Source organism: Anabrus simplex, chromosome 1, assembly GCF_040414725.1.
Source record: "Anabrus simplex isolate iqAnaSimp1 chromosome 1, ASM4041472v1, whole genome shotgun sequence".
Lineage (NCBI taxonomy): Eukaryota > Metazoa > Arthropoda > Insecta > Orthoptera > Tettigoniidae > Anabrus > Anabrus simplex.
Window position 1 is genome coordinate 1,135,849,886 of NC_090265.1, and position 24,353 is coordinate 1,135,874,238.

General features: G+C 42.1%; 1 protein-coding gene across 1 annotated transcript in view; it reads right to left on the minus strand.

Moving 5' to 3' along the window:
• LOC136858256 (uncharacterized) overlaps positions 1–24,353 on the minus strand; it is a 259,558-nt gene that overhangs the window by 21,959 nt on the left and 213,246 nt on the right. Inside the window, exons 2-3 of the mRNA XM_067137658.2 lie at positions 9,794–9,949; positions 5,282–5,411 (exon numbers count right to left, since the gene is read on the minus strand). Coding sequence (XP_066993759.2) covers positions 5,282–5,411; positions 9,794–9,949 — 286 coding nt within the window. The remainder of the gene's footprint in view (positions 1–5,281; positions 5,412–9,793; positions 9,950–24,353) is intronic.

Consider the following 24,353-nt stretch of genomic DNA (forward strand, 5'->3'; position numbering starts at 1 on the left):
GCCGAACTTGTCCTCGGGCACTCCCGCCACTGAAAGCCATACGCCATTTCATTTCATTCCTCGCAATAAAGCGTGTGCCGTTTACATTTAAATGTTCATTTCACATTTCTGTTCGGATCGTTCGCTATACTAATTCCCGTACGCTAATAACAAATTTTAATGTACGCTAATCGCAGTTTAAAATAAAATGATAAAGATAGCACTTGCACAGAAATAATAATAATAATAATAATAATAATAATAATAATAATAATAATAATAATAATAATACACAAACAGAAACTCCATTAGAAACTCTTAATATTCGTTTATGAGACATCGTTTTTCATTGGTCTTCACATGCATCCATAATATCTCATCTGACTGTATACTTACTCAGATTACCAAGAAATGGAGACAGTGTAGAATGACAATTTGTCATACCCTGCTATCTGTGGGCATAATTTGAATTTCTTTCACTAAAGTGATAGAGGGAAATTTGAAAAATACTTTGTGACAAATAATTAAAAGTGTGTAAAATTGTGGCTTATGAATACATCTGACTGACCCCTTCATTTCTTAAAAAGAACAGAACAGAACGATTAATGCAACATCTTTCTTTTTAATGAAGAGGTCAGTAAACTGGATGGACAACGTAAAATAGTCCTTACATGAAATTGCTGGTTCGACCCTCAACTAATGAACATTATCTTTTACCGCCGTATTTTCGTTTTTTCGAGCAGTATTCGTAATTTTTACCATTTTCTTAGCGCTTGATAAGTGAGTTTTGCTCCTGTGCTTTTTCCATGTACCTATGAACATCACATACATGTAGGAAACAGCCTATGGCGTTTCTATCATAAGACTGCACGTAACATAATTCCAGAGAAAAGTGTTACCACATGCTCAGATTTTACTTACGTTTGGACTCAGGTTCAAAAAATTGCACAAGGTATGATTTTGGTAAGCAGTAAGTGAGGAAATAATCGATAAGAATATCAACCCAAGGCATTTCCAGATCGTAACAAAATGCAAATTAATCAACATTTGTCATGTACGAAGGAAAGTGAATATACATGATTAGTAAAGAAATCAGATGTTCATAATAGTATAGAAGTCTACGTCTCTGTTTAAAAAAAACTTATTACCTCTACAAACATGCATACTAGGGGCAAAATACTACATCCGTTAAGTTGAAAAAATCAAATCTCAATCATGTAAATTTTAACATTTTAACATACGCTAGGAAACCTGTGTGATCAGTCGAGATTTTAAGACCTTTACCATCGGAGCGATCCCGAAGAATGGGTGATGAACTTGAGTTACGTTGTCAAGAGTCCTTATTTCCCAATAAAAGGGAGCGAAGTGTTCATTACCACAGTAATGCAGTCTCTAGTTAATAACTGTTAAGAAATAGAGCTCAAGGCCTCAATAGGTCGGAGGGTTACAAGCCCTCACAGGTACCGGGACCTCCCGGCACCTATGAGACTTGTGGCTTCAGTGTTCAATCGTTGTGAGAACTTTAATGTTTCGTGTAGTCTTGGAGAGAATTTCGTCAGTATTGGGATTAAATTTATACAATCGTTGAGTCTTAGAGTTGTAGTCAGCTAGACTGGAGAGTACATTGATTCGTTAATTGTGCGATCTCAAACTTTGAAGTACACTTGGAACAATGAGAGACGGGTGCTTACCGTTCTCCAGACTAACAGGAATGATAATAATAAACTGGTAACTTTTCGAACTGAGATGAGCAGGCGCGACGTTGCGAACTGCACCGAATAATTAAAGTAGGATAATTGTGCCACGGGGTTCGCAAGCTAAGATATACATTAATGAAGTTGATCAGAGTGATTAGTACATATAGATACGCCAACGTCACCGACTATTTGTCTTTATGTGCGTGAGTGCGAAACAGTAACGGGACGTTTAGTAACGAGCGATTGCTGATCCACAGCCAACAAAGGAAGAACCAAGAAAGAAGCACTGGACAGCGGAGGTCATCATCGTTCGAGGAGCTGAAGAATCATCAGTTCCTGTCAGCGTCACTATGGGTGCCTAAATTCCATGGTTAGTTCCTAGCCGGCCCGAAATCACCACCAGGAAATCGGATAAAACGAAATGGCGTATGGCTTTTTGTACCGGGAGTGTCCGAGGACATGTTCGGTTCGCCAGGTGCAGGTCTTTTAAATTTAACTCCCGCAGGCGACCTGCGCGTCGTGATGAGGATGAAATGACGATGAAGACGACACATACACCCAGCCCCCCTGCCAGCGGAATTAACCAATGATGATTAAAATTCCCGATCCTGCCGGGAATCGAACCCGGGTGACCAAAGGCCAGCACGCTAACCATTTAGCCATAGAGCCGGACTAAGAAATCAGGTGAGTACCCCAAAGTGATTTAAATTATCAGTGTAACTGTTTAGTGTCACGTTTGTAAATATGTAGATAGTTAACGTAGTTAAGCGCTGAATGCCAGCAAAGTTGCTTTTAATGCAGTATTTGAGTGGGACCACGGTTTTTGTTTTTTGATTTTGTAGTGATGTAAAATAGCTTTTGAGCGTGTGAATATTTAATTTCGTTCAAGGCAGTAATCCCTAAGATGTTGTATTTCGAGTAGGCTATCAGATGTAATGTTCATATGCAAGTTATGTCGTCTATGCTTTTTTGAGACCGCAAAGGTGTAGGGATTTGTGCTGTAAGAATAGGGAGGCACTCTCGTTATCTGAGTAACTTTACAGTGCATGTGATTGTAGATTTGTGTCTGGATGATTATGAATGAGAAGATGAATAGAAAGAGAATGTACATATGATAAATAAAATTATAAGTTGTGGTTCTGTGATGATATATGTTAAAGGATTTTATGAAGGTGTTGAAACTGGGTTAGAATTGCTCAGATTACGTGATTTGTTAATGGTGGCCGAGATGCGCCAAATCAGCTGTTGCTGCCAGATGAAAGAGTTGAGAGTTATATTAGCCTATTGTCCGCCAAGAAAATAGAATAGGCTACAGGTACCGGCCGAAGGTCTGTACACAATAGAGGCATAAAATATGCCAGGGGGGGGGGGGGAAGAGAAAAGGATTGCGGTTGTTTAGCCCACATTTGTACGGTAGTGTATTTAAAACAAACCAATTAAGAACCTGAGATCTTCAAGTAAAAATCAGATATCAAAGTAAATAACGTAATAATAATGTTATTTGCTTCACGACGCACTAACTACTTTTACGGTTTTCGGAGACGCCGAGGTGCCCGAATTTAGTCCAACATGAGTTCTTTTACGTGCCAGTAAATCTACCGACACGTCGCTGCCGTATTTGAGCACCTTCAAATACCACCGGACTGAGCCTGGATCGAACCTGCCAAATTGGGGTCAGAAGGCCAGCGCCTCAACCGTCTGCGCCACTCAGTCCGGCAGATAAATAACTTTACCGTTATTTCGAGTTACATCATCAAATAAGGATTTCGGGTACCGAGGATATTGGGCGGGGGTTTATTTCCAGCCACCTCTCTGTGGAGAAGCCTTCAGTGTCTATGACTTTACTTCCAGGATTGTTGAGTTACTTGTATTTTGTTTATGTGCCTGGGTTCTATCCCCAGTAATTTGTGTGTTGCGCGGGTTAGGATCCGAGTCCTTGTTTGGTGGTGACTGTGTGTTCACCGTGTAGAGTCAGTTTTCTGAAAGATTGTTTATTTGTTTGCTTATTTGTGTTTTGATATGTTGGTGTTTCGGGATTTTATAGTAGGATTCTCACTCACATTTTAGAATGCTTTTGTAGTATTTGTTTGTTTGGAATTTTAAGTATCAATTATGTGGTTATCCAGTATCAGATCCGCCATACTGATTGTTCTTGATTGTTCAAGTAAAAAGGTGTGATCACGAATCGAAAATAACGAACCGTAAACCACAGGTTGTAAATTGTTGAAGTTAACAGCGAACCATGATCATGAACAATAACTACGGATTACTATCGGTAATCGTGGAGCCTAGAGCTCACGCTATAAATCTAATATCATGTCAATATTCAGTAATTTTTTGAGTTGTTTTCAGTTCTTTTTTTTTTTTTGGTCCAACTCATGGGCTGAATTGTCAGCGTTGAGGCCTTCGGTTCAGAGGGTCCTGGGTTCGATTCCCGGCCGGGTCGTGGATTTTAATAGCGTCTGATTACTTTTCCTGGCTCGGGGATTGTGGGTTTGTGTTTGTCCCAACACTTTCCTCTTCATGTTCAGACAACGCACTACACTACCAACCACCACAGAAACACGCAATAGTGACTACGTCCCTCCACATAGGATTGGCGTCAGGAAGGGCATTCGACCGTTAAACAAGGCCAAATCCTCATGTGCGACACAGATCGCACCCGCGACCCCACATATGTGAGAAAAGTGGTAGAAGAAGAAGAAGAAGAAGATGTTGTTTTCATTTATTTTCTTTTTTGCCTTGCCTAGAGCAAATAAATTAGATTTTACCCACTACATTTCGTTCTAATTCGTATAGTTAGCTTATGTATCAATACCCTTGCTTCATATTTTTTACTTGATCAGATATTATTCGTGGACTGATCACGCCCTGAGGGGCTAGCCGACACATAATTGGGGCAGGGAAGGAGCATTATGTCGCACGTGTGAACTTATCCCCGTTATTCGGACGGATGCCTTCCCTCTGTGGAGAATGTATTCAATATTGCATGTTCCTGTGGTTATTGGTTGTGTGCCGTGTTGTGTGGATATAAAGAGGAATGTGTTGGGATAAATACAAACACCCGGTATCCAGTACCAAATCAAAGGAATAAACCAGACACAATTACAACCTGATACGACCGGGATTCGAACCCAGGATGCTGTGAACCGAAGGTCTCAACAATGATCATTCATCCAAGGAACCGGACTATAATAATAATAATAATAATAATAATAATAATAATAATAATAATAATAATAATAATAATAATAATAATAATACATTGATTACTATCAATTACTACAGCCACTAAATTGAATGTTGAACTGTTCTGGGGCTTTTGTAGATTTAATTTGAAAGTCATTGCTCAGGGTCCAATTAACATAGACTGATGAATAAATAAATGTATGTCAGTACTGAAACCACAATAATACAGATCTCCGGACAGCTTTCACATAGGAAACAAGAACACGAACATTTTTACTGTGATGAATTTCAATTCAGCTGTTTAGATATTTAAATGTACTGTTTGCTACATGACGGAGAACGTGATGCGGGTCTGTGGGGGAAGGGGGGGGGGGGGGAGGGGAAGCTTCATTAAGTACTGGAGAGCCAATATTTACCTGTGACGTCATTCTCCAGGGTGTTGACGGGCCTACAGAAGAGGTTCTGTCCCACGTCGCGGTCCGTCCGATAATAGAAAGCGTTGATGTGCGCCAGATGATTAGCCCACGTCTGAGCGTAGCTACATAGCTGAAACAGGGCACACAAAATAGTATCAGAACCTCGTTACTCATCGTGTAAGTCAGAAAATTATATCGTATTGCACCTGCAATAATGGGATCTAACAACCACCCTGATCTTAAGCTTCTCACCCATTTTGCACGTATTCGATTCCTGGCTCGCCATGGCGTTTAGACTGATTTGAGAGACTAAGGATATATTTAATAATGGAGATGGGTTCAATTACCACAATTGACCATCCTAGAACAACACAGTTTTACGTCGTTTCTCACATCAACTCCAGGTAAATGTAGGAATGATACCCAACATGTTGGTCGTGGTCACCCCAAATAATAATGATTACTCACACAAGTGCAGATACCATATCGGAACAGGTTATAAGATTTTAGACACAATAAGTACACGAAGTTGTTGACTTTGGTGTCCCACGACGCCTTACACGAAGCAATAGCAATAGCAATAACATCAATACCAATGCCAATATTTTATCAACAACAATGACTTGAATAAATGTCCGACTTGTTGGCTGAATGGTCAACGTACTGGCATTCCGTTCAGAGGATCCCTGGTTCGATTCCGGACTGGGTCGGGGATTTTAACCTTCATTGGTTAATTCCAGTGGCTCGGGGGCTGGGTGTTTGTGCTGTCCCCAACATCCCTGCAACTCATACACCACACATAACACTATCCTCCACCACAATAGATTAGATTTATTTTTCCATTAAATTTTGCCTCGCATGTAACCCCTTTTTATGCACAACTTTCTTTGGTTAAAAGTAGAGCAGCAGAGTAATCACCATGTAGGCCTATCAACCCTTATCCATCGACTCTTGACTGAAAATATACCTGAATATCTCTCCGGTAATTTCCGTTTTCTATCTTCCTTTCATGACCGTGACACGCGATCTGGTTCAACAATTGCAATACCTCCTCATCATACATCTGCCTTCAGTAATTCTTTCCTTGTGTCGAGCGCTAGAATATGGAATGCTTTACTCCCTGAAATTAGAAATTGTTCCTCATTAATTACTTTCAAAAGACAGTCTAAAGATGTCCTCTTGAATACGTAGGCTATATTATGCAGTTATGTGTGAATGTGTGAGTGAATGTCTTGAGTAAATAGTTGCCAAAAGTTTACATAAATTACTGTTATATTATATGAATTCCACCTAGAGTAGTTCATATTGAATTTATTTTGCTCATTTTAGACTTAGGATGTAGATCTTTTAGTTTTAGTCTATATTAAGTTATATTATCTTATTATATACAGTGTATATTTGGAGTGTACAGACCGGGAAAGAGTAGCACTGGCACGGATTAAGAATTATTTGATAAGATAATCAGCTATGTAGAAAACGACAAGGAAAGAAATGTGATTGTAGCGGGAGTTCTGAATTTACCAGATGTCAATTGGGAAGGAAATACGAACGACAGGAAGCATGACCAACAAATGACAAATAAGTTAATATGGGAAGGACAGCTGATTCAGAAAGTGATGGAACCAACCAGAGAGAAAAATATCCTGGATGTGGTGCTGATAAAACCAGATGAGCTCTATAGAGAAACTGAAGTAATAGATGGTATTAGTGATCATGAAGCTGTTTTTGTCGTAGTTAAAAATAAATGTGATAGAAAGGAAGGTCATAAAAACAGGACTATTAGGCAGTACCATATGGCTGATAAAGCAGGCATGAGGCAGTTTCTAAAAAGTAACTATGATCGGTGGAAAACGGTAAATAAAAATGTAAACAGACTCTGGGAGGGGTTTAAAGAAATTTTTGAGGAATGCGAAAACAGGTTTGTACCTTTAAGGTAGGTAAGGAATGGTAAAGACCCACCTTATTATAATAGAGAAATAAAGAGACTAAGAAGGAGGTGCAGACTGGAAAGAAATAGAGTTAGAAATGGCTGTGGAAGTAAGGAGAAATTGAAGGAACTTACTAGAAAATTGAATCTAGCAAAGAAGGCAGCTAAGGATAACATGATGGCAAGCATAAATGGCAGTCATACAAATTTTAGTAAAAAATGGAAGGGTATGTATAGGTATTTTAAGGCAGAAACAGGTTCCAAAAAGGACATTCCAGGAATAATTAATGAACAAGGGGAGTGTGTATGTGAGGATCTTCAAAAGGCAGAAGTATTCAGCCAGCAGTATGTAAAGATTGTTGGTTACAAGGAAAATGTCGAGACAGAGGAAGAGACTAAGGCCAGTGAAGTATTAAAATTTACATATGATAACAATGACATTTACAATAAGATACAAAAGTTGAAAACTAGAAAAGTGCCTCGAATTGATAAGATTTCTGGGGATATACCAAAGACAATGGGTTGGGATATAGTACCATATCTGAAGTACTTATTTGATTATTGTTTGGCCGAAGGAGCTATACCAGATGAATGGAGAGTTGCTATAGTAGCCCCTGTGTATAAAGGAAAGGATGATAGACATAAAGCTGAAAATTACAGGCCAGTAAGTTTGACATGCATTGTATGTAAGCTTTGGGAAAGCATTCTTTCTGATTATATTAGACATGTTTGTGAAATTAATAACTGATTCGATAGAAGGCAGTTCGGTTTTAAGATAGGTTATTCCACTGAAGCTCAACTTGTAGGATTCCAGCAAGATATAGCAGATATCTTGGATTCTGGAGGTCAAATGGACTGCATCGCGATTGACCTGTCTAAAGCATTTGATAGGGTGGATCATGGGAGACTACCGGCAAAAATGAGTGCAATTGGACTAGATAAAAGAGTGACTGAATAGGTTGCTATATTTCTAGAAAATAGGTCTCAGAGAATTAGAGTAGGTGAAGCTTTATCTGACCCTGTAATAATTAAGAGGGGAATTCCTCAAGGCAGTATTATCGGACCTTTATATTTTCTTATATATATATATATAAATGATATGAGTAAAGGAGTGGAATCAGAGGTAAGGCTTTTTGTGGATGATGTTATTCTCTATAGAGTAATAAATAAGTTAGAAGATTCTGAGCAACTGCAACATGACCTCGAAAATGTTGTGAGATGGACAGCAGGCAATGGTATGTTGATAAACGGGGTTAAAAGTCAGGTTGTGAGTTTCACAAATAGGAAAAGTCCTCTCAGTTTTAATTACTGTGTTGGTGGGGTGAAAGTTCCTTTTGGGGATCATTGTAAGTATCTAGGTGTTAATATAAGGAAATATCTTCATTGGGATAATCACATAAATGGGATTTTAAATAAAAGGTACAGATCTCTGCACATGGTTATGAGGGTGTTTAGGGGTTGTAGTAAGGATGTAAAGGAGAGGTCATATAAGTCTCTGGTAAGACCCCAACTAGAGTATGGTTCCAGTGTACGGGACCCTCACCAGGATTACCTGATTCAAGAACTGGAAAAAAAATCCAAAGAAAAGCAGCTCGATTTGTTCTGGGTGATTTCCGACAAAAGAGTAGCGTTACAAAAATGTTGCAAAGTTTGGGTTGGGAAGAATTGAGAGAAAGAAGGAGAGCTGCTCGACTAAGTGGTATGTTCCGAGCTGTCAGCGGAGAGATGGCGTGGAATGACAGTGGATGAATAAGTTTGAGTTGCGTTTATAAAAGTTGGACAGATCACAATATGAAGATAAAGTTGGAATTCAAGAGGACAAACTGGGTCAAATATTCATTTATAGGAAGGGGAGTTAGGGATTGGAATAACTTAACAAGGGAGATGTTCAATAAATTTCCAATTTATTTGAAATCATTTAGAAAAAGGCTAGGAAAACAACAGATAGGGAATCTGCCAGCTGTGCGACTGCCCTAAATGCAGATCAGTATTGATTGATTGATTGATTGATTGATTGATTGATTGATTGTTTGTTTGTTATTAAGTTTGTATTCATGTCAATCCGCATAATGTGGTTAAGTGTAAGATTTTACTTACGTTTGGACTCAGGTTCGAGACAGGTCTTATGGTGACGATGGGACAGGAAAGGCCTAGGAAGTGGAAGGAAGCGGCCGTGGTCTTAATTAAGGTACAGCCCCGGCATTTGCCTGATGTGAAAATGGGAAACCACGGAAAACCATCTTCAGGGCTGCCGACAGTGAGGCTCGAACCCACTATCTCCCGATTACTGGAGATCTCCAGAATCCAGAGCCCCAGTTGCACCACTTTTATTATTATTATTATTATTATTATTATTATTATTATTATTATTATTATTTTAGTTGTTACCAGTAATAGTGTATTACGTTAGGGCTGCTTACGAGTAAGAAAGGGAACAAGTATCTAACTTTAGCTGGGTAAATAATAATAATAATAATAATAATAATAATAATAATAATAATAATAATAATAAGAAGAAGAAGAAGAAGAAGAAGAAGAAGAAATGCGAAGGGAAGCAAATTAACAGACATAGTACGTGAAATCACCTGAGGGCACAAGGTGAGTGGCGGTGACCCATGCCGCGCTCTATAGCTGTTGTGCCAGTCTAATGACTCGGAGATGAAGTCACTGTGTTCCCAGTCCGTCTCCAACTGCCGGTTTTCATCCCCCGACGATACACTAAGAGGCCGGTTGCTCAGGATCTGAAACATTGAATATGAAGAAAGAGAAAATGTCAGGAGTTCCATACATATGTACGCCAGCAGGTTACTTTAATGTGCACAGGATTTTATTCACTCGTAACATTTTACGAGCTCATATCTCACCTTTATAGATTATGCCAGGAGAGAGTTACATATATTATTAAACGACCTTTCTCTTGCCCGTAAAACATATCGCACCAGCAATTTCTTAAGAATATCTCAAGAGTAACATTACTTCAACAAATACACGCGTATAGCACTTCTTAAGTTCTAATTTTGTCGTTGTTTCAAGATGTGTGTATACTGTATGTTTAGTCCTCAGCCCGAAGGCTATTTGGATCCTCAAGAGCTCCACCATCAGCTGTCATAGATGCCCTGGGCATCACTGAAGAGGGTTACTAGCGAAAGGAGTGAGGTAGTTTCCCGTTGCTTTCCCCACCGAACCAGACGTTGCTATTACATATCAGTCTCCCAAGCCCGCTGAAATGCGTGCACCAACCGACCCTATGAGCATCATTTTCACACCATTCATAGCAGGGACTGGCTGCATAAGGAATGGCCTTACTAGCATCACTCATACCTTAGTCACTTTCATTTTGTCAAAGCCAAGGATAAGACTGAGACAGATCAATGAAAGTAACAACGTTGTTCTAGCCTATACCAGAAGACATAGTGCGCTGTAAACAGTAGGTCTCGCCAGCAAAGCAATTTGAATATAATATACGCGGTGTATTTCCAAGCATATTCCTTTTGTTCCCTATAACGTCTCGAGTATGAGCATTGTAGGTCCGCCCTCTTCCACCCGCTTCGTCCGGGTTCCACAATTATTATTATTTTTTTTTTTTACAATTTGCTTTACGTCGCACCGACACAGATAGGTCTTATGGCGACGATGGGACAGGATAGGGCTAGGAGTGGGAAGAACGCGGCCTTGGCTTTAATTAAGGTACAGCCCCAGCATTTGCCTGGTGTGACAATGGGAAGTCACGGGAAACCATTTTCAGGGCTGCCGACAGTGGGGTTCGAAGCCACTATCTCCCGAATGCGAACTCACAGCTGCGCGACACTAAACGCAAGGCCAACTCGCCCGGTGTTCTACTAACTTACAGTAGTAACATTTCAGTATCCAATTGTTTTTATTGTTGTTTTCTTTTTTTCGTTTTTTGTTGGTGCTTTAACGTCGCAAGGATGGGAGAGGGCTAGGATTGGGAAGGTAGCGGACGTGGCTTTAGTTTAGGTACATCCGCAGCATTTGCCTACTGTGAACATGGAAAACCACAGAAAACCTTCTTCAGGGCTACCGACGGTGGGATTCGTACCCATCATCTGCCAAATGCGAACTCACAGCTGCGCGACCCAAATCGCGCAACCAACTCAATGGGTTGTTATTATTTTAGAATATTTTTTGGAATGCTGTTAGGTGTAGTCAGTAGCGTACGAGGTACATGATAGAATGCGACGCCGCTGTGCACTTGCTCGATTTGTTCGATAAATAGTGAGCTTGCATCCGGGTGATAGTGGGTTCGAACTCCACTGTTGGCAGTTCTGAAGATGGTTTTCCGTTCTTTCCCATTTTCACGCCCGGCAAATGCCACTGTCGCTTTCTTCCCACTACTTGGCCTTTCCTATCCCATCGTCCTCATAAAACCTGTATGTGTCTGTGTGGAATAAAACAAATTGTAAGAAGAGTTCGATAAATACATGCAATGTTATGTGGGACTTAAAAAACACTTATCAGCGGTGTTTACTTGGTAACTTTATAATGCTGAGGACATGGCGGAGGAGAGAGAGAGAGAGAATAACGATAATGTTTCTGTTACCAGAGATGGATTCTCATTTCACCAGAATTGAAACAAGGAGCTCTCCGAAAATTTCGAATGGATATGTCAGCCCGAGAAAAAGAAAGCGGAAGGCTTTTTCTGGATATATAATTCTGGCAGGGAGGGAAAAAACAATAACTACTTCTATGTTTGCCGGAATTTTCTCCCTATGAATTGTTTTCGTCCGCCTCTGTGGTGTTGTGGTTAGTGTGATTAGGAGCCACCTTCGGAAGCCCCGGATTCGATTCCCGGCTCTGCCAGGAATTTTGAAAATTGGTACGAGGACTGGAACGGGGTCTACTCAACCTCGAGAGGTCAACTGAGTAGAGGGGTTTCGATTTCCACCTCAGCCATCCTCAAAGTGGTTTTCTGTGGTTTCCCACTACTTCAACAGGCAAATGCCGGAATGGTACCTAACTTAAGACCACAGCCTCTTCTTTCCCTATTCCTAGCCTACCCTTCCAATCTCCACCCCCTCCCCACAACGCCTCTCTTCAGCATAGCAGATGAGACCGCCTGGGCGAGGTACTGGTCCTCCTCCCCAGTTTCACCCCCGACCAAATATCTTACGATCCAGGATACTGCCCTTGAGCTGGTAGAGGAGGGATCTCTCGCTGAGTCCGAGGAACAACCAAGTCTGGGCGGTGAAAGGATTTAATAATAATAATAATAATAATAATAATAATAATAATAATAATAATAATAATAATAATAATAATAATAATAAATTGTTTTTTATGCTAATATGTTTTAAAATATGGGATAATTGTACCGACACGAGGTGGGAGTAATACCATCGCTTGGATTCAGGAATGCCAGTGCAACGCCGCCTAGATGTGATCTAGGTGGCGTTAGCCACTGCCTCTCAGCCCGGCGAGAGAGAGAGGTGTCACAGTCCAATTGTGTGCTATCGACTGATCTGTTTAACGTAACATTTCACCAAGGAAGGAAAAATGTATTATATAAAAAATCTTTATGCATTTTGTGTCTTAGACGAGGTTGAAGGGTTTGAGAAACAGAGTTTCTATGCAATTCTTTTTTCAGGTTTCTTCACTGTCTTTAATATCTGAGATGATTTTTCATATTACACAGACACACAAAAAGAATGGTGCTCTTCTTTTATTAGGAAATGTTAGCTATGTCAGGCATCGTCAATCGAGAGTGAAATGCCTTCGGAGCCTGTTTGTTCCCCGCTCTTGAGGAACGAGAGCAGCTTAGCGAGCAAGTAGGGGAAGTGCTTGACGTAGTAAGTACTGCAGGCCAGTGGCGCAAAGGTTTTTTTGCTATTTGTTTTACGTCGCACCGACACAGATATGTCTTATGGCGACGATGGGATAGGAAAGGCCTAGGAAGTGGAAGGAAGCAGCCGTGGCCTTAATTAAGGTACAGCCCCGGCATTTGCCTGGTGTGAAAATGGGAAACCACGGAAAACCATCTTTAGGGCTGCCGACAGTGGGGCTCGAACCCACTATCTCCCGATTACCGGATATCGGCCGCACTTAAGCGACTGCAGCTGTCGAGCTCGGTATGGCGCAAAGGTATAGCACATATTTCTGGACAGGTTAGATTGCGACACGATATGCTTGAACTCAGGTGAGATGACAGTAGTGTGTTCCCGCCTTTATCCTCACACCATACGACGTTCAAGCCTAGTCGGTAAATGTTGCATTTACTATGGAAGACAGTTTCAAACCTTTTTTGGAAGAAGAGTACCGTATTTGATACTTCAAGAAAATAACACACAACATGTTTAATATGTAATAAAATATTGAATCACATCAAAAATTTAATCTGCAGCGCCGTTGTTCCTTATGTCATTCCAAAATGTATGATAAATATGAAGGCCGGAAAAGCATAGCGTTACTAGAAAAACTTAAAAGTAACACATTTGAGGATTTACGTACGTACATTTCATATTACCCTACTCAACTCCATTTATTTTATAATGTTTGATAATTCCTCACAGATTTATTTATGTACCATATTTCATTGCTGTTGCTCATTTGGTAACATTTCCGAGCGGCAAGTACAGTACCACCACGGTATGCAACCCGCTTGTCCGCTGCTCTCTTGTCACGTGACTGACAGCCGTCCGGAGCGGAGCAAGTAACACCGGCTCCCTAGAGCAAGTACGTGATGACGTCTGAGCTATGATCTTTGAAATATGTTGTGTAATACTACTCGTGCTATTTAGGAACTCTCTACCACTGAACACGTACGTTATTCTGCGCTTTCTCTTACCAGCCTGAAAGCATGGTATTTTACATGCGTTATTTGCATTGGACTGTTGAGGGGTTTCACTTTAATATATATATTTGCTATTTGTTTTACGTCGCACCCACACAGATAGGTCTTATGGCGACGAAGGGATAGGGAAGGCCTACGAGTGGGAAGTAAGCGGCCGTGGCCTTAATTAAGGTACAGCCCCAGCATTTACATTGTGTGAAAATAGAAACCACGGAAAACCATTTTCAGGGCTGCCGACAGTGGGGTTCGAAACCACTATCTCCCGGATGCAAGCTCACAGCCGCACGCCCCTAACCACATGACCAAACTCGCCCGGCTTTATATATTATAAAATGTGGCATTTAAAAAGTTGAAATTAACATAATTTCCCTCTGAAAGCTAAGTTATCTTGTAACAATGTAATATGTCCGCCTCTGTTGTGCAGTGGTTAGTGCGATTAGCTGCCACTTCCCGAAAGCCCGGGTTCGATTCCCGGCTCTGCGACGAAATTCGAAAGGTGGTACGAGGACTGGAACGGGGTCCACTCAGCCTCTTGAGGTCAACTGAGTAGAGAGGGCTTCGATTCCCTTCTCAGTCATCCTCGAAGTGGTTTCCCGTGGTTTCCTACTTTTCCTCCTGGCAAATGCCGCAATGATACCTAACTTAAGGTCACGGCCGCTTCCTTTCCTCTTCCCTGTCTATCCCTTCCAATATTCCTATCCCCCCCACAAGTTCCCTGTTCAGCATAGCAGATGAGGCCGCCTGAGCGAGGCACTGGTCCTCCTTCCCAGTTGTATCCACCGACTCAACGTCTCACGCTCCAGGACACTGCCCTTGAGGCGGTAGAAGTGGGATCCCTCGCTGCGTCTGAGGGAGAAACCAACCCTGGAGGGTAAACAGATTAAGAAAGAAAGAAAGAAAGAAAGAAAGAAAGAAAGAAAGAAAGAAAGAAAGAAAGAAAGAACAATGAAATATACTGTACAAGGTTCAAAATATCAGGTTCATTATCATTATGATTTTAATGTTTAATTGTATGAGAGTTAGGGGTGTTACAATAAAAATCGAGTATAATTTGACAACGTTTCTTTCGAAATGCGTACGAAGTACTGCTACAAGTATTGTATATTAAGTGTTTTTTTTTTTTCTAGTTGCTTTACGTCGCACCGACACAGATAGGTCTTATGGCGACGATGGGACAGGGAAGGGCTAGGAGTGGGAAGAAAGCGGCCGTGGCCTTAAGTAAGGTACAGCCCCAGCATTTGCCTGGTGTGAAAATTGGAAACCACGAAAAACCATTTTCAGGGCTGCCGACAGTGGGATTCGAACCTACTATCTCCCGAATACTGGATACTGGCCGCACTTAAGCGACTGCAGCTATCGAGCTCGGTATATTAAGTGGTTGCGCTGGTTCAGACGTATGTGTGAATGCCAGAGTTTCTATGCAAATTTTCGTTCAGGTTTCTTCACTGCCTAATATCTGGGACGATGTTACACTTTGCACCAAGAAAAAGAAAGAAAGAAAAAATGCTGCTCTTCTTGTATGAGGAAATGTCAGCTAAGTGGTCTATGACGTCGTAAACATGGCTAGCACGCCCCACCTGTAGCGGCACTTCGGTAAAGGAAGTAAACTCGTGTTCTCATCCCGAGGTAGTGCAGCTCTTTTTAGGTACACCCCAAAAAAGAGGTGAGCTGTATATAGGCCTACCATTTTAGCCACATACCAGCCCTCCTGCCATTCTTAAATTTCTGGCAGTACCGAGAATCGAACCCAGGCTTCTGAAGACGGATGCTAATAATACAAAGGGCACTAGGAAAGTTTTGCAATAAGCTGGACACCCCTGTTATGGTGAGGGATGAAAAGAGGGGTGAAAACCGGTCTAGAAGACAGCAAGGGGCTACCTTCACACCAGTTGTTACCAGGGGGGTGACACTTCATAGGGAGCGTCCGAAGCAGTTCTGAGATGGGCCAATCGATCTCCGCCAACTAATGAAAACTAAAATTCTCTTTTAGAGGGTTAATTTAGAAGGCAGAGGTTGGCATTACACATTCAGTTGCGTGGTGCAGCAAATTCAAAACACAACACCGTTATCGTTGCGCGCGAAGAGACCTTGGTCGTACGGTATGTTATAGTGCTTGTTAGACGAAAATTTGTCGAGATTCTTTCGCATTGAACGAGATTTTTGATCCAGTTTTTTGAGAGTATGGTGTGAAATTATAATTATGCGCGTTCTTAGTGTGAAGAAATAGTATTATGATCATGAACGTACTTCACATTGAACTACCTAGCTGTTGCGAGTAAACGTCTGTGTGATTATGCTTCTTACCTGCTGTTTGGAATAAATAAATTCAAAATATAAACTGTGTGCATTATGCTGTGTTTTCCTTTCATCCTTTCCTTCTCGTGTTTTCCATTCCCATACATAAAAGTCGTGGGAAGGGTTCAACGAACGAACGAAAGAATGAGGTTATGTTAGATCGTGATTTAGGCAAGTATGAGCGTTTTGGAGTTTTATATGAATTGCATTAACATTTTCAGAAATCAATGTTGCATTTATCACTTAATAGATGTGAATTAACATTAAAATGCGAACGGTGAAACAACGATACAAGCTAGCGTTATAACAGTATTGCCAACATACAAATACGGTTTACTTTTCAAGTAAAAGACACGAGAGAAGCTTTAGATACAACTTTCCTACCGAAATACAATCATTATCTCTATCACAATTAAAATTTTAACAAAGTAACAACTATCATCATCGTGTTTACTACGAGGTACTATCGTGGGATTTATTTCCTTATGTTGGCAGAGAGAAAGTGGCCACTGTAGCTTCCATGACCTGTTTTCTCAGCCAACTTTATTATACAAGAGTGACGGATCTATTTCTCTTATATGATCCTTGGTTGTTACCAAGCAATGGGACTGAAAGCAAGTTAAGATGTCAGTGTGGTCTAAAAGTGAATATCGCGCAAATATCCGCTACAGTTTTGCTCCTGGATTAACTGTTGACCAGTGCCTGAAGGAAATGACTCCTGTGTTGGGGAAAGACTGTCCACATCGGACAATAATTTTTCGCTGGTACAAAGAGTTCCAGAGGGGAAATTTTGGGATTGAAGACGATCCTCGTTCTGGGCGACCGTCTGAATCAGTGACTGAGGAAAACATTGAAGCTGTGAGGAAAAGGTTGCAGCAGGAGAGGCGGTTGGCATATCGGCAGGTAGAAAAGACCCTCCACATCCCTGCACCAGCTATTCATTCAATTCTACACGACCATCTCCATGTTAGACAGTTTGTTCCCTTTGGGTTCCCCATTCACTTTCAGAGGAACAAAGGGCACATCGAGTGAAATGGTCCCGAAAAATGCTAAAACAGTTTGAAAATGGCTCTTCGCGTAACGTCAATAGCATCGTTACAGGTGACGAAATTTGGCTTTATTATTACGATATCCCAACAAAATCCCAGAACAAGGTGTGGCTGTTTGAAGATGAGGGTACTCCTGTGACTCTGCGAAAGTCAAGGTCAGTGAAGAAAAGGATGGTTGCAGTATTCTTCACTAAGCGGGGCATCCTGACTCGGGTTGTATTAGAAACACAAAGGACAGTTACTGCGACGTCGTTCAGTGAGACTTGTCTGCCTGAAGTCATCCAGGCTCTCAAGCAGCTCCGTCCACGGTCACGACTCAACACTTCGCTCTTGCATCACGACAATGCTCCAGCACATCGTGCTAATGTAACAATGGATTTTATTGCCAGATCAGGATTGACTGTGCTTGATCACCCTCCATACAATCCTGATCTTGCCCCATGTGACTTTGCATTCTTCCCAGAAGTGAAGATGAAGCTGAAAGTGCGGCGTTTTGCATCCGACGAGGAGCTTCTGGCAGCATGGGATCAAGAGTATGAAAATGTAACCGAAGAAAAGTGGCAGAGTTCGTTCAGTGACTGGTTTCGACGTATGGAGAAGTGTATTGAGTGTGGTGGAAATTATTTTGAAAAGGTCTAAAGCATTCACTCACATTGCAAGTAATCTGGAGATAGTGGGTTCGAGCCCCACTGTCGGCAGCCCTGAAGATGGTTTTCCGTGGTTTCCCATTTTCACACCAGGCAAATGCCGAGGCTGTACCTTAATTAAGGCCACGGCCGCTTCCTTCCACTTCCTAGGCCTTTCCTATCTCATAGTCGCGATAAGACCTATCTGTGTCGGTGCGACGTAAAGCAAATTAAAAAAAAAAAAAAAACCTCACATTGCGAAACTTTCCTAGTGCCCTTTAGTACTAATCGTTACGCTACGGAGTTGGACCTACATTTCGGTGAATTAATTGTGAAGAATAATAATAAGTAATTTCTTGGTCGAACTCGACTATCAACGTATTAGGTCGTATTCGTTTAATTGGCCCACAACGGGTTACTTGTGCACTCTCGACAGTTGTGACGGCAGTAGTGCTGGACTTGCAGTTTAGATTCTTCACAACAGAAAAAATATGGCCTAGGCCACGATATTTCAGCTGGTAATATCATTCTTTCTTCTTTCTTTTCTTGATCTGCTTACCCTCCAGGGTTGGTTTTTCCCTCGGACGCAGCGATTGATCCCACCTCTACCGCCTCAAGAGCAGTGTCCTGGAGCTTCAGACTTTGTGTCGGGTGATACAACTGGGAAGGAGGACCAATACCTCGCCCAGGCTGCCACACTTGCTATGCTGAACAGGGACCTTGTGGTGGATTGGAAGATTGGAAAGGGTAGTCAAGAAAGAGGGAAGGAAGCGGCCTTGGCCTTAAGTTAGGTACCATCTCGGCATTTGCCTGGATGAGAAGTGGGAAACCACGGAAAATCACTTCGTAGATGGCTGAGGTGAAAATAGAACCCCCTTTTCTCACGGTCGCTTCCTTCCCTCCACCTTGTCTATCCCTTCCAATCTTCCCTCCCCCCCACACACACAAGGCCCCTGTTCAGCATAGCAGGTGAGGCCACCTGGGTGAGGTACCGGTTCTCCTTCCCATTTGTATCCTCTGACGCGAAGTATGACGCTCCAAGACACTACCCTTGAGGCGGTAGAGGTAGAATCGCTCGCCGAGTCCGAGAGAAAACCAACCCTGCAGGGTAAGCAGATTAAGAAAGAAAGAAAGAAAGAAAGAAAGAAAGAAGTTGACAATTGCGTTACCCCGGGATAACTGCTCCCAACCAGTTTCAAATTGTAGTGAACTATTATAATGTCTAAATGTGTATCTGACTCCTCGACACCGGACAAGTTGGCCGTGCGGTTAGGGGCACGCAGCTGTGAGCTTACATCCGGGAGATAGTGGGTTCAAACCCCTCTATCGGCAGCCATAAAGATGTTTTTCCGTGGTTTCTCATTTTCACACTACGGAAATGCGGGGGCTGTACCTTCATTAAGGTCACGGCCGCTTCCTTCCCACTCCTAGACCTTTCCTATCCCAACGTCGCCATAAGATTTATCTGTGTCGGTGCGACGTAAAGCAAACTGTAGACTCATTGCCAGAAATGGTTCCGGGTTCGATACGCGAACGTCTCATCTTAGCTGCGTCTGGGATGGGTGCCTGTATTTATCCGAATAAACTCATCTTCATATACACACAACAACACAGTTCACTACCAACCATCACAGAATCACGCAACAGTGAATCCATCCCTCCGCGTTGGAAGGGCATCCGATTGTAAAACAGGTCTAAATACACATGTCGACTACCAAGGTGTGGGAAGAGTTTATCATGGCTAATCATCTCCTCTCACTCTGACAGAGGCTATCTGTTTCCTAGCGCTTATGTCTGGCTGGCATGATATGTTCTGTCCTTCATTCAATTTCTCAGCTACTTTCTCAATCCTAGTTGGAACGATGTTCTGCTCACTGAAGATATTGTAGCAAGTTTCTGGGTAAAGCATAATTCTACTCGTCGTAACGCAGTGTCGTTTTTGCGTGGAGCGTTTTCTCAGTATTTCAAAGGTGTACTGTGGTGTAGTGGTTGGTGTGATTAGCTACCATCCTCTCCAGCGTACCATGTAAGGCCGCCTGGGCGAGGTACTGGTCCTCCACCCCATTTTGTGCTCTACCAAATGTCTCACGATCTAAGACACTGCCCTTGAGGCGGTTAACTGACCAAATAAATAATAATTTCAACGTGCATCACTTCAACGCCATATTCTAACAGTGAATATGAAGTAGAGCGCAATAGATTCATTTGTAAGAGTTTACTCTTTGCGAATGTTGGACATTCATTGTCAATTTGAAAGAGTTGTACATCAAAACCATTAACTATAATGTCATAACTTAGTGTTTTGTTTGTTCTTAGCAACCAGTATTTTATTTCTTTCACCCAATATTAATTATACATTTATTATTACAAGTTATCCTCTCTCCTCTAATCTATTCTGAGTCGTGACCTGCCACGATGAAATATAGATCCTGGAGTACAGGAGAATTGTATGTCCTCACACTCCAAGGGATCTCAGCCTGAAAGAATGGCTCCTTACTTTCATATTTCTTATCTAATATGCCTAAGTCAACACCTTTTCTCTTCTGACACCAACAGTGTTACGTTTTGAAGCCCTACGGAGTCTTTTCACACCTTTCATAGCCCTCCTCCCTCCTTAGCGGATACCTTCATTCTTCGAAGAACCGGACCTCTTACATTTTCACCGTCGCGTCAATTAGAGTTTTTTTTTTTTGCTAGGGGCTTTACGTCGCACCGACACAGATAGGTCTTATGGCGACGATGAGCTAGGAAAGGCCTAGGAGTTGGAAGGAAGCGGCCGTGGCCTTAATTAAGGTACAGCCCCAGCATTTGCCTGGTGTGAAAATGGGAAACCACGGAAAACCATCTTCAGGGCTGCCGATAGTGGGATTCGAACCTACTATCTCCCGGATGCAAGCTCACAGCCGCGCGCCTCTACGCGCACGGCCAACTCGCCCGGTCAATTAGAGTTAAGAGGGGATCATTATCTTGTTGTATCTTAGCATAGGCCAATATTAATGACCATTCAGAAGAAAACCGTAACTATGACCTACAGGAAAGTAGGCAAGCCGACATCCAGCGATTTGATAATGTACCTCCAACAGCGGTCCTAAACCTTAAATATCTAGGAGTCACTTTACAGACATAAAGAAAAGAAAAAGCTCACCATGAAGGAACTAGCGCAAGAGCACGCGAGTACAGACACAGGGCATAATAGTATAAGGAAAACATCAACACATTGTACCAGACCAAGCGTTCATTGGAGGGTAACAAACACTTGGATGGATACACTTAGTACGGTATTTGACCACTCGTAACGCAGTGGAGGCATACAGACGTCGTGTGTTCTCCTGAGGAAGATTGTACCCTAGTTGCGCAAATGACCCTCCAAATCAACCGTACTTACCGCTCGCCGAACTTTCCATCCAATCTGGTCCAAACGTTCTCGATGGGTGAGAGGTCTGGGTACCTTGCTGGCCAAGGAAGCATGTCGACATCACGAAGGCAGCCAGAGATATTCATGCTCTGTGAGGCCGCGTATTATCGTGCTGGAAAATGGGGTTGTCGAGCTGCATCAGGAAGGGGAACACACACGATCGCAGAATTTCCTGGACGCATCGCCATGCCGGCACGTTTCCTAAAGTCGCCACCGGTGGAGAGCGGGAATCGTAGGAAATGGCAACCGAACCATGACACCTCTCGTTGCGGCGGTATGCCGCCATACAATGAAGCGTAGACCACTGTGCTGGCCAGAACGTCTCCTGATTCGAAAATTCGGTGGTCGTCTGTATCCAGACAGAACCGTGATTCCTCGCTGGATACCACTAGCCGCCAATCAACAAGCTGCCATATTGTCCATTCTTGGAAAAAGTTCAAACGTACATGGCGGTGTTCAGGTCGTAAAGGTAGACGTCATAACGGGCGCCGCGACTACAGATCCTGCTTTGTTAACCGCCTGGATATGATACTGGTGGACGCAGGGGTATCCCAGTCTACGTGATGTCTCTGGATGGTGCACAGCGACATCTGTGGAGTTCTTTCAGCCCATCGCACGATGAAATAATCCTCCCTACTGGTGGTCCACCGGGATCTATTGCGAGCCTTCTTGACGCATGTTCTATTGTATCCTCACGCTCCAACTACGTCCAAAACGAAACCACTGTGTAGTCTGAACGGTTCAAGTGGCGAGCAATGAGTTGAAATGTCCAACCTGCCTGTATTAGTCCAACGATGCGGCTTCTCTCAAACTCATCTAACTGGTCAGAGGCTTGTTGAACGTGCCGCGGGACTTGCTACGTGTTTGCTCGACTCAGGTATTCGGCTCACGTTGCTCACGCTGTTACAAAGGCCTTCTTTGGTGTCATCCATCTATAAATGAGGGAGGGTTATGTACGCCTCCCAATGGCACTTCTGCACAAGTAATCAGCATTAAACGCTAATGGGACACATGCCAACCTATGACGATAGCGTGTGACACCTTCGTTTTACTTGCGCGATTCGGTCATGGTGCTCATTGTTTGGCAAGAATAGCGTCCGCCTACCCGTTATGAGCAACATACAAAATGTACATGAATTATCCATAAAGACAGCTTTTACATTTAAAATCACGCCAGTCGCAACATATGGCCTTACAAGCAAAAATTGACAAGGTTCCTGAAGAAGGTGATGTGTGTACCAAAGTACACACCATCACGGCTTGTATATATGCTTGCCAAAGAATCCCTCTACGTCGCGCTTCGGAGATACCAGGAACTTTTTCAGGAACTAAAAGAAACGAGGCAAGATATCTGACAAGAATTTTCCTTTACCACCACGATGATCAATAGAGAATAGACGAGATCAAATTACGAACTGGGCGGGCGTATCATGACGCTATTTGCAGTACACAGTTTTCGTCACCATATTCGCAGAAAAGACATCTACCAACAACCCGATGAACTATGAACGTGCAAACTCTACAAACGACTGTAGGAGACATACTACGTGATGACATGCAAGCGTAGACTATATCACTGATAAAATGCTGTGAAAGTAAAGTGGAATGTAAACATCTGGATCTGCTTATGCACATTGTGTGCGAACCTGTTATTATTCCTAAAAGCAACAATCATCTCAACCAACCGGGCAAGTTGGCCGTGCAGTTAGGGGCGCGCAGCTGTGAGCTCGCATCCGGGAGATAGTGGGTTCGAACCCCACGGCCGCTTCCTTCCCATTCCTAGGCCTCTCCTGTCCCATTGTCACCGTAAGACCTATCTGTGTCGGTGCGACGTAAAGCAACTAGCATCTCAACCAGCACCAGAACCGTGAGCCATATTGATGTGTTCTATTTCCCTCTGTGCTTTCTGTATCGATGATGTACATTTACCTCTTTACGATAACTAGTCATGCTTCATTATTTGTTTGAAGACTGGTGACTTAAATTTAGCCATGACTGTACAAGGTGTGGACAGAAGGATGGACAGATCTAGGTCTGACCTTTAGGTCTAATTGCGGGAGTTTCCTGCTCTTTGTGTCCGGTCTTGTGCACCTCATCCGGGCAGATGTTCCTTTCTCATGCGACCACCCTCACTATTGATCCTACATCTTACCGTACGCATTTATATTACGTCTTTCTCTCTCAAGTGGAGGGTTCTACACTGAATATTCTATAGCAAGGGAGGAAACGTTCGAAGGTGTTTGCCGACTAGTGTGACAATCGCCGTGCAGACCAATGTACATTTTGCTGGACTCGGTGAGAATTGGATTTATATATTTATTTATTTATTTATTTATTTATTTATTTAATCATTTATTTATTTATTTATCAATAGTTTGATGGTCTGCCTAGCGGAGGGGGAGGGCTGCAAGGGCGTGCTGGATTCACCCAGAAGGACGTAGGTTCGATACCCCGTATGGAGGACGAAAAATTTAAGAAAGTAATTTTCACTTCTGCAGAAGCACATGACCTTGAAATACATTCAGCCAAAACCAAAAGTGAGTACTAGGATAATTTCTGGAAGCATAAACTGCCGGACTTAGAGCTAACCACTCTCTCCCACTTACTGCTGGTGTTACGAATGGTGGAAGCATTTATCTTCTTCAACAACTTTGCTATTTAGGCATATTTCTTTATTCACATTTATTTATTTATTTATTTATTTATTTATTTATTTATTTATTTATTTATTTGATTATTCGTTTTATATGCAACGCATACTGAACATAACGAATGTCAAACGGATCATTCCTTCAACTTGAAATAATAATAATAATAATAATAATAATAATAATAATAATAATAATAATAATAATAATAATAATAATAATAATAATAATAATAATAATTGTTACCGTGTTTTAGCGGTAGTTATGCGTAAAAGAAGGTGCGGGCGTGAATGGGTTTCAAACT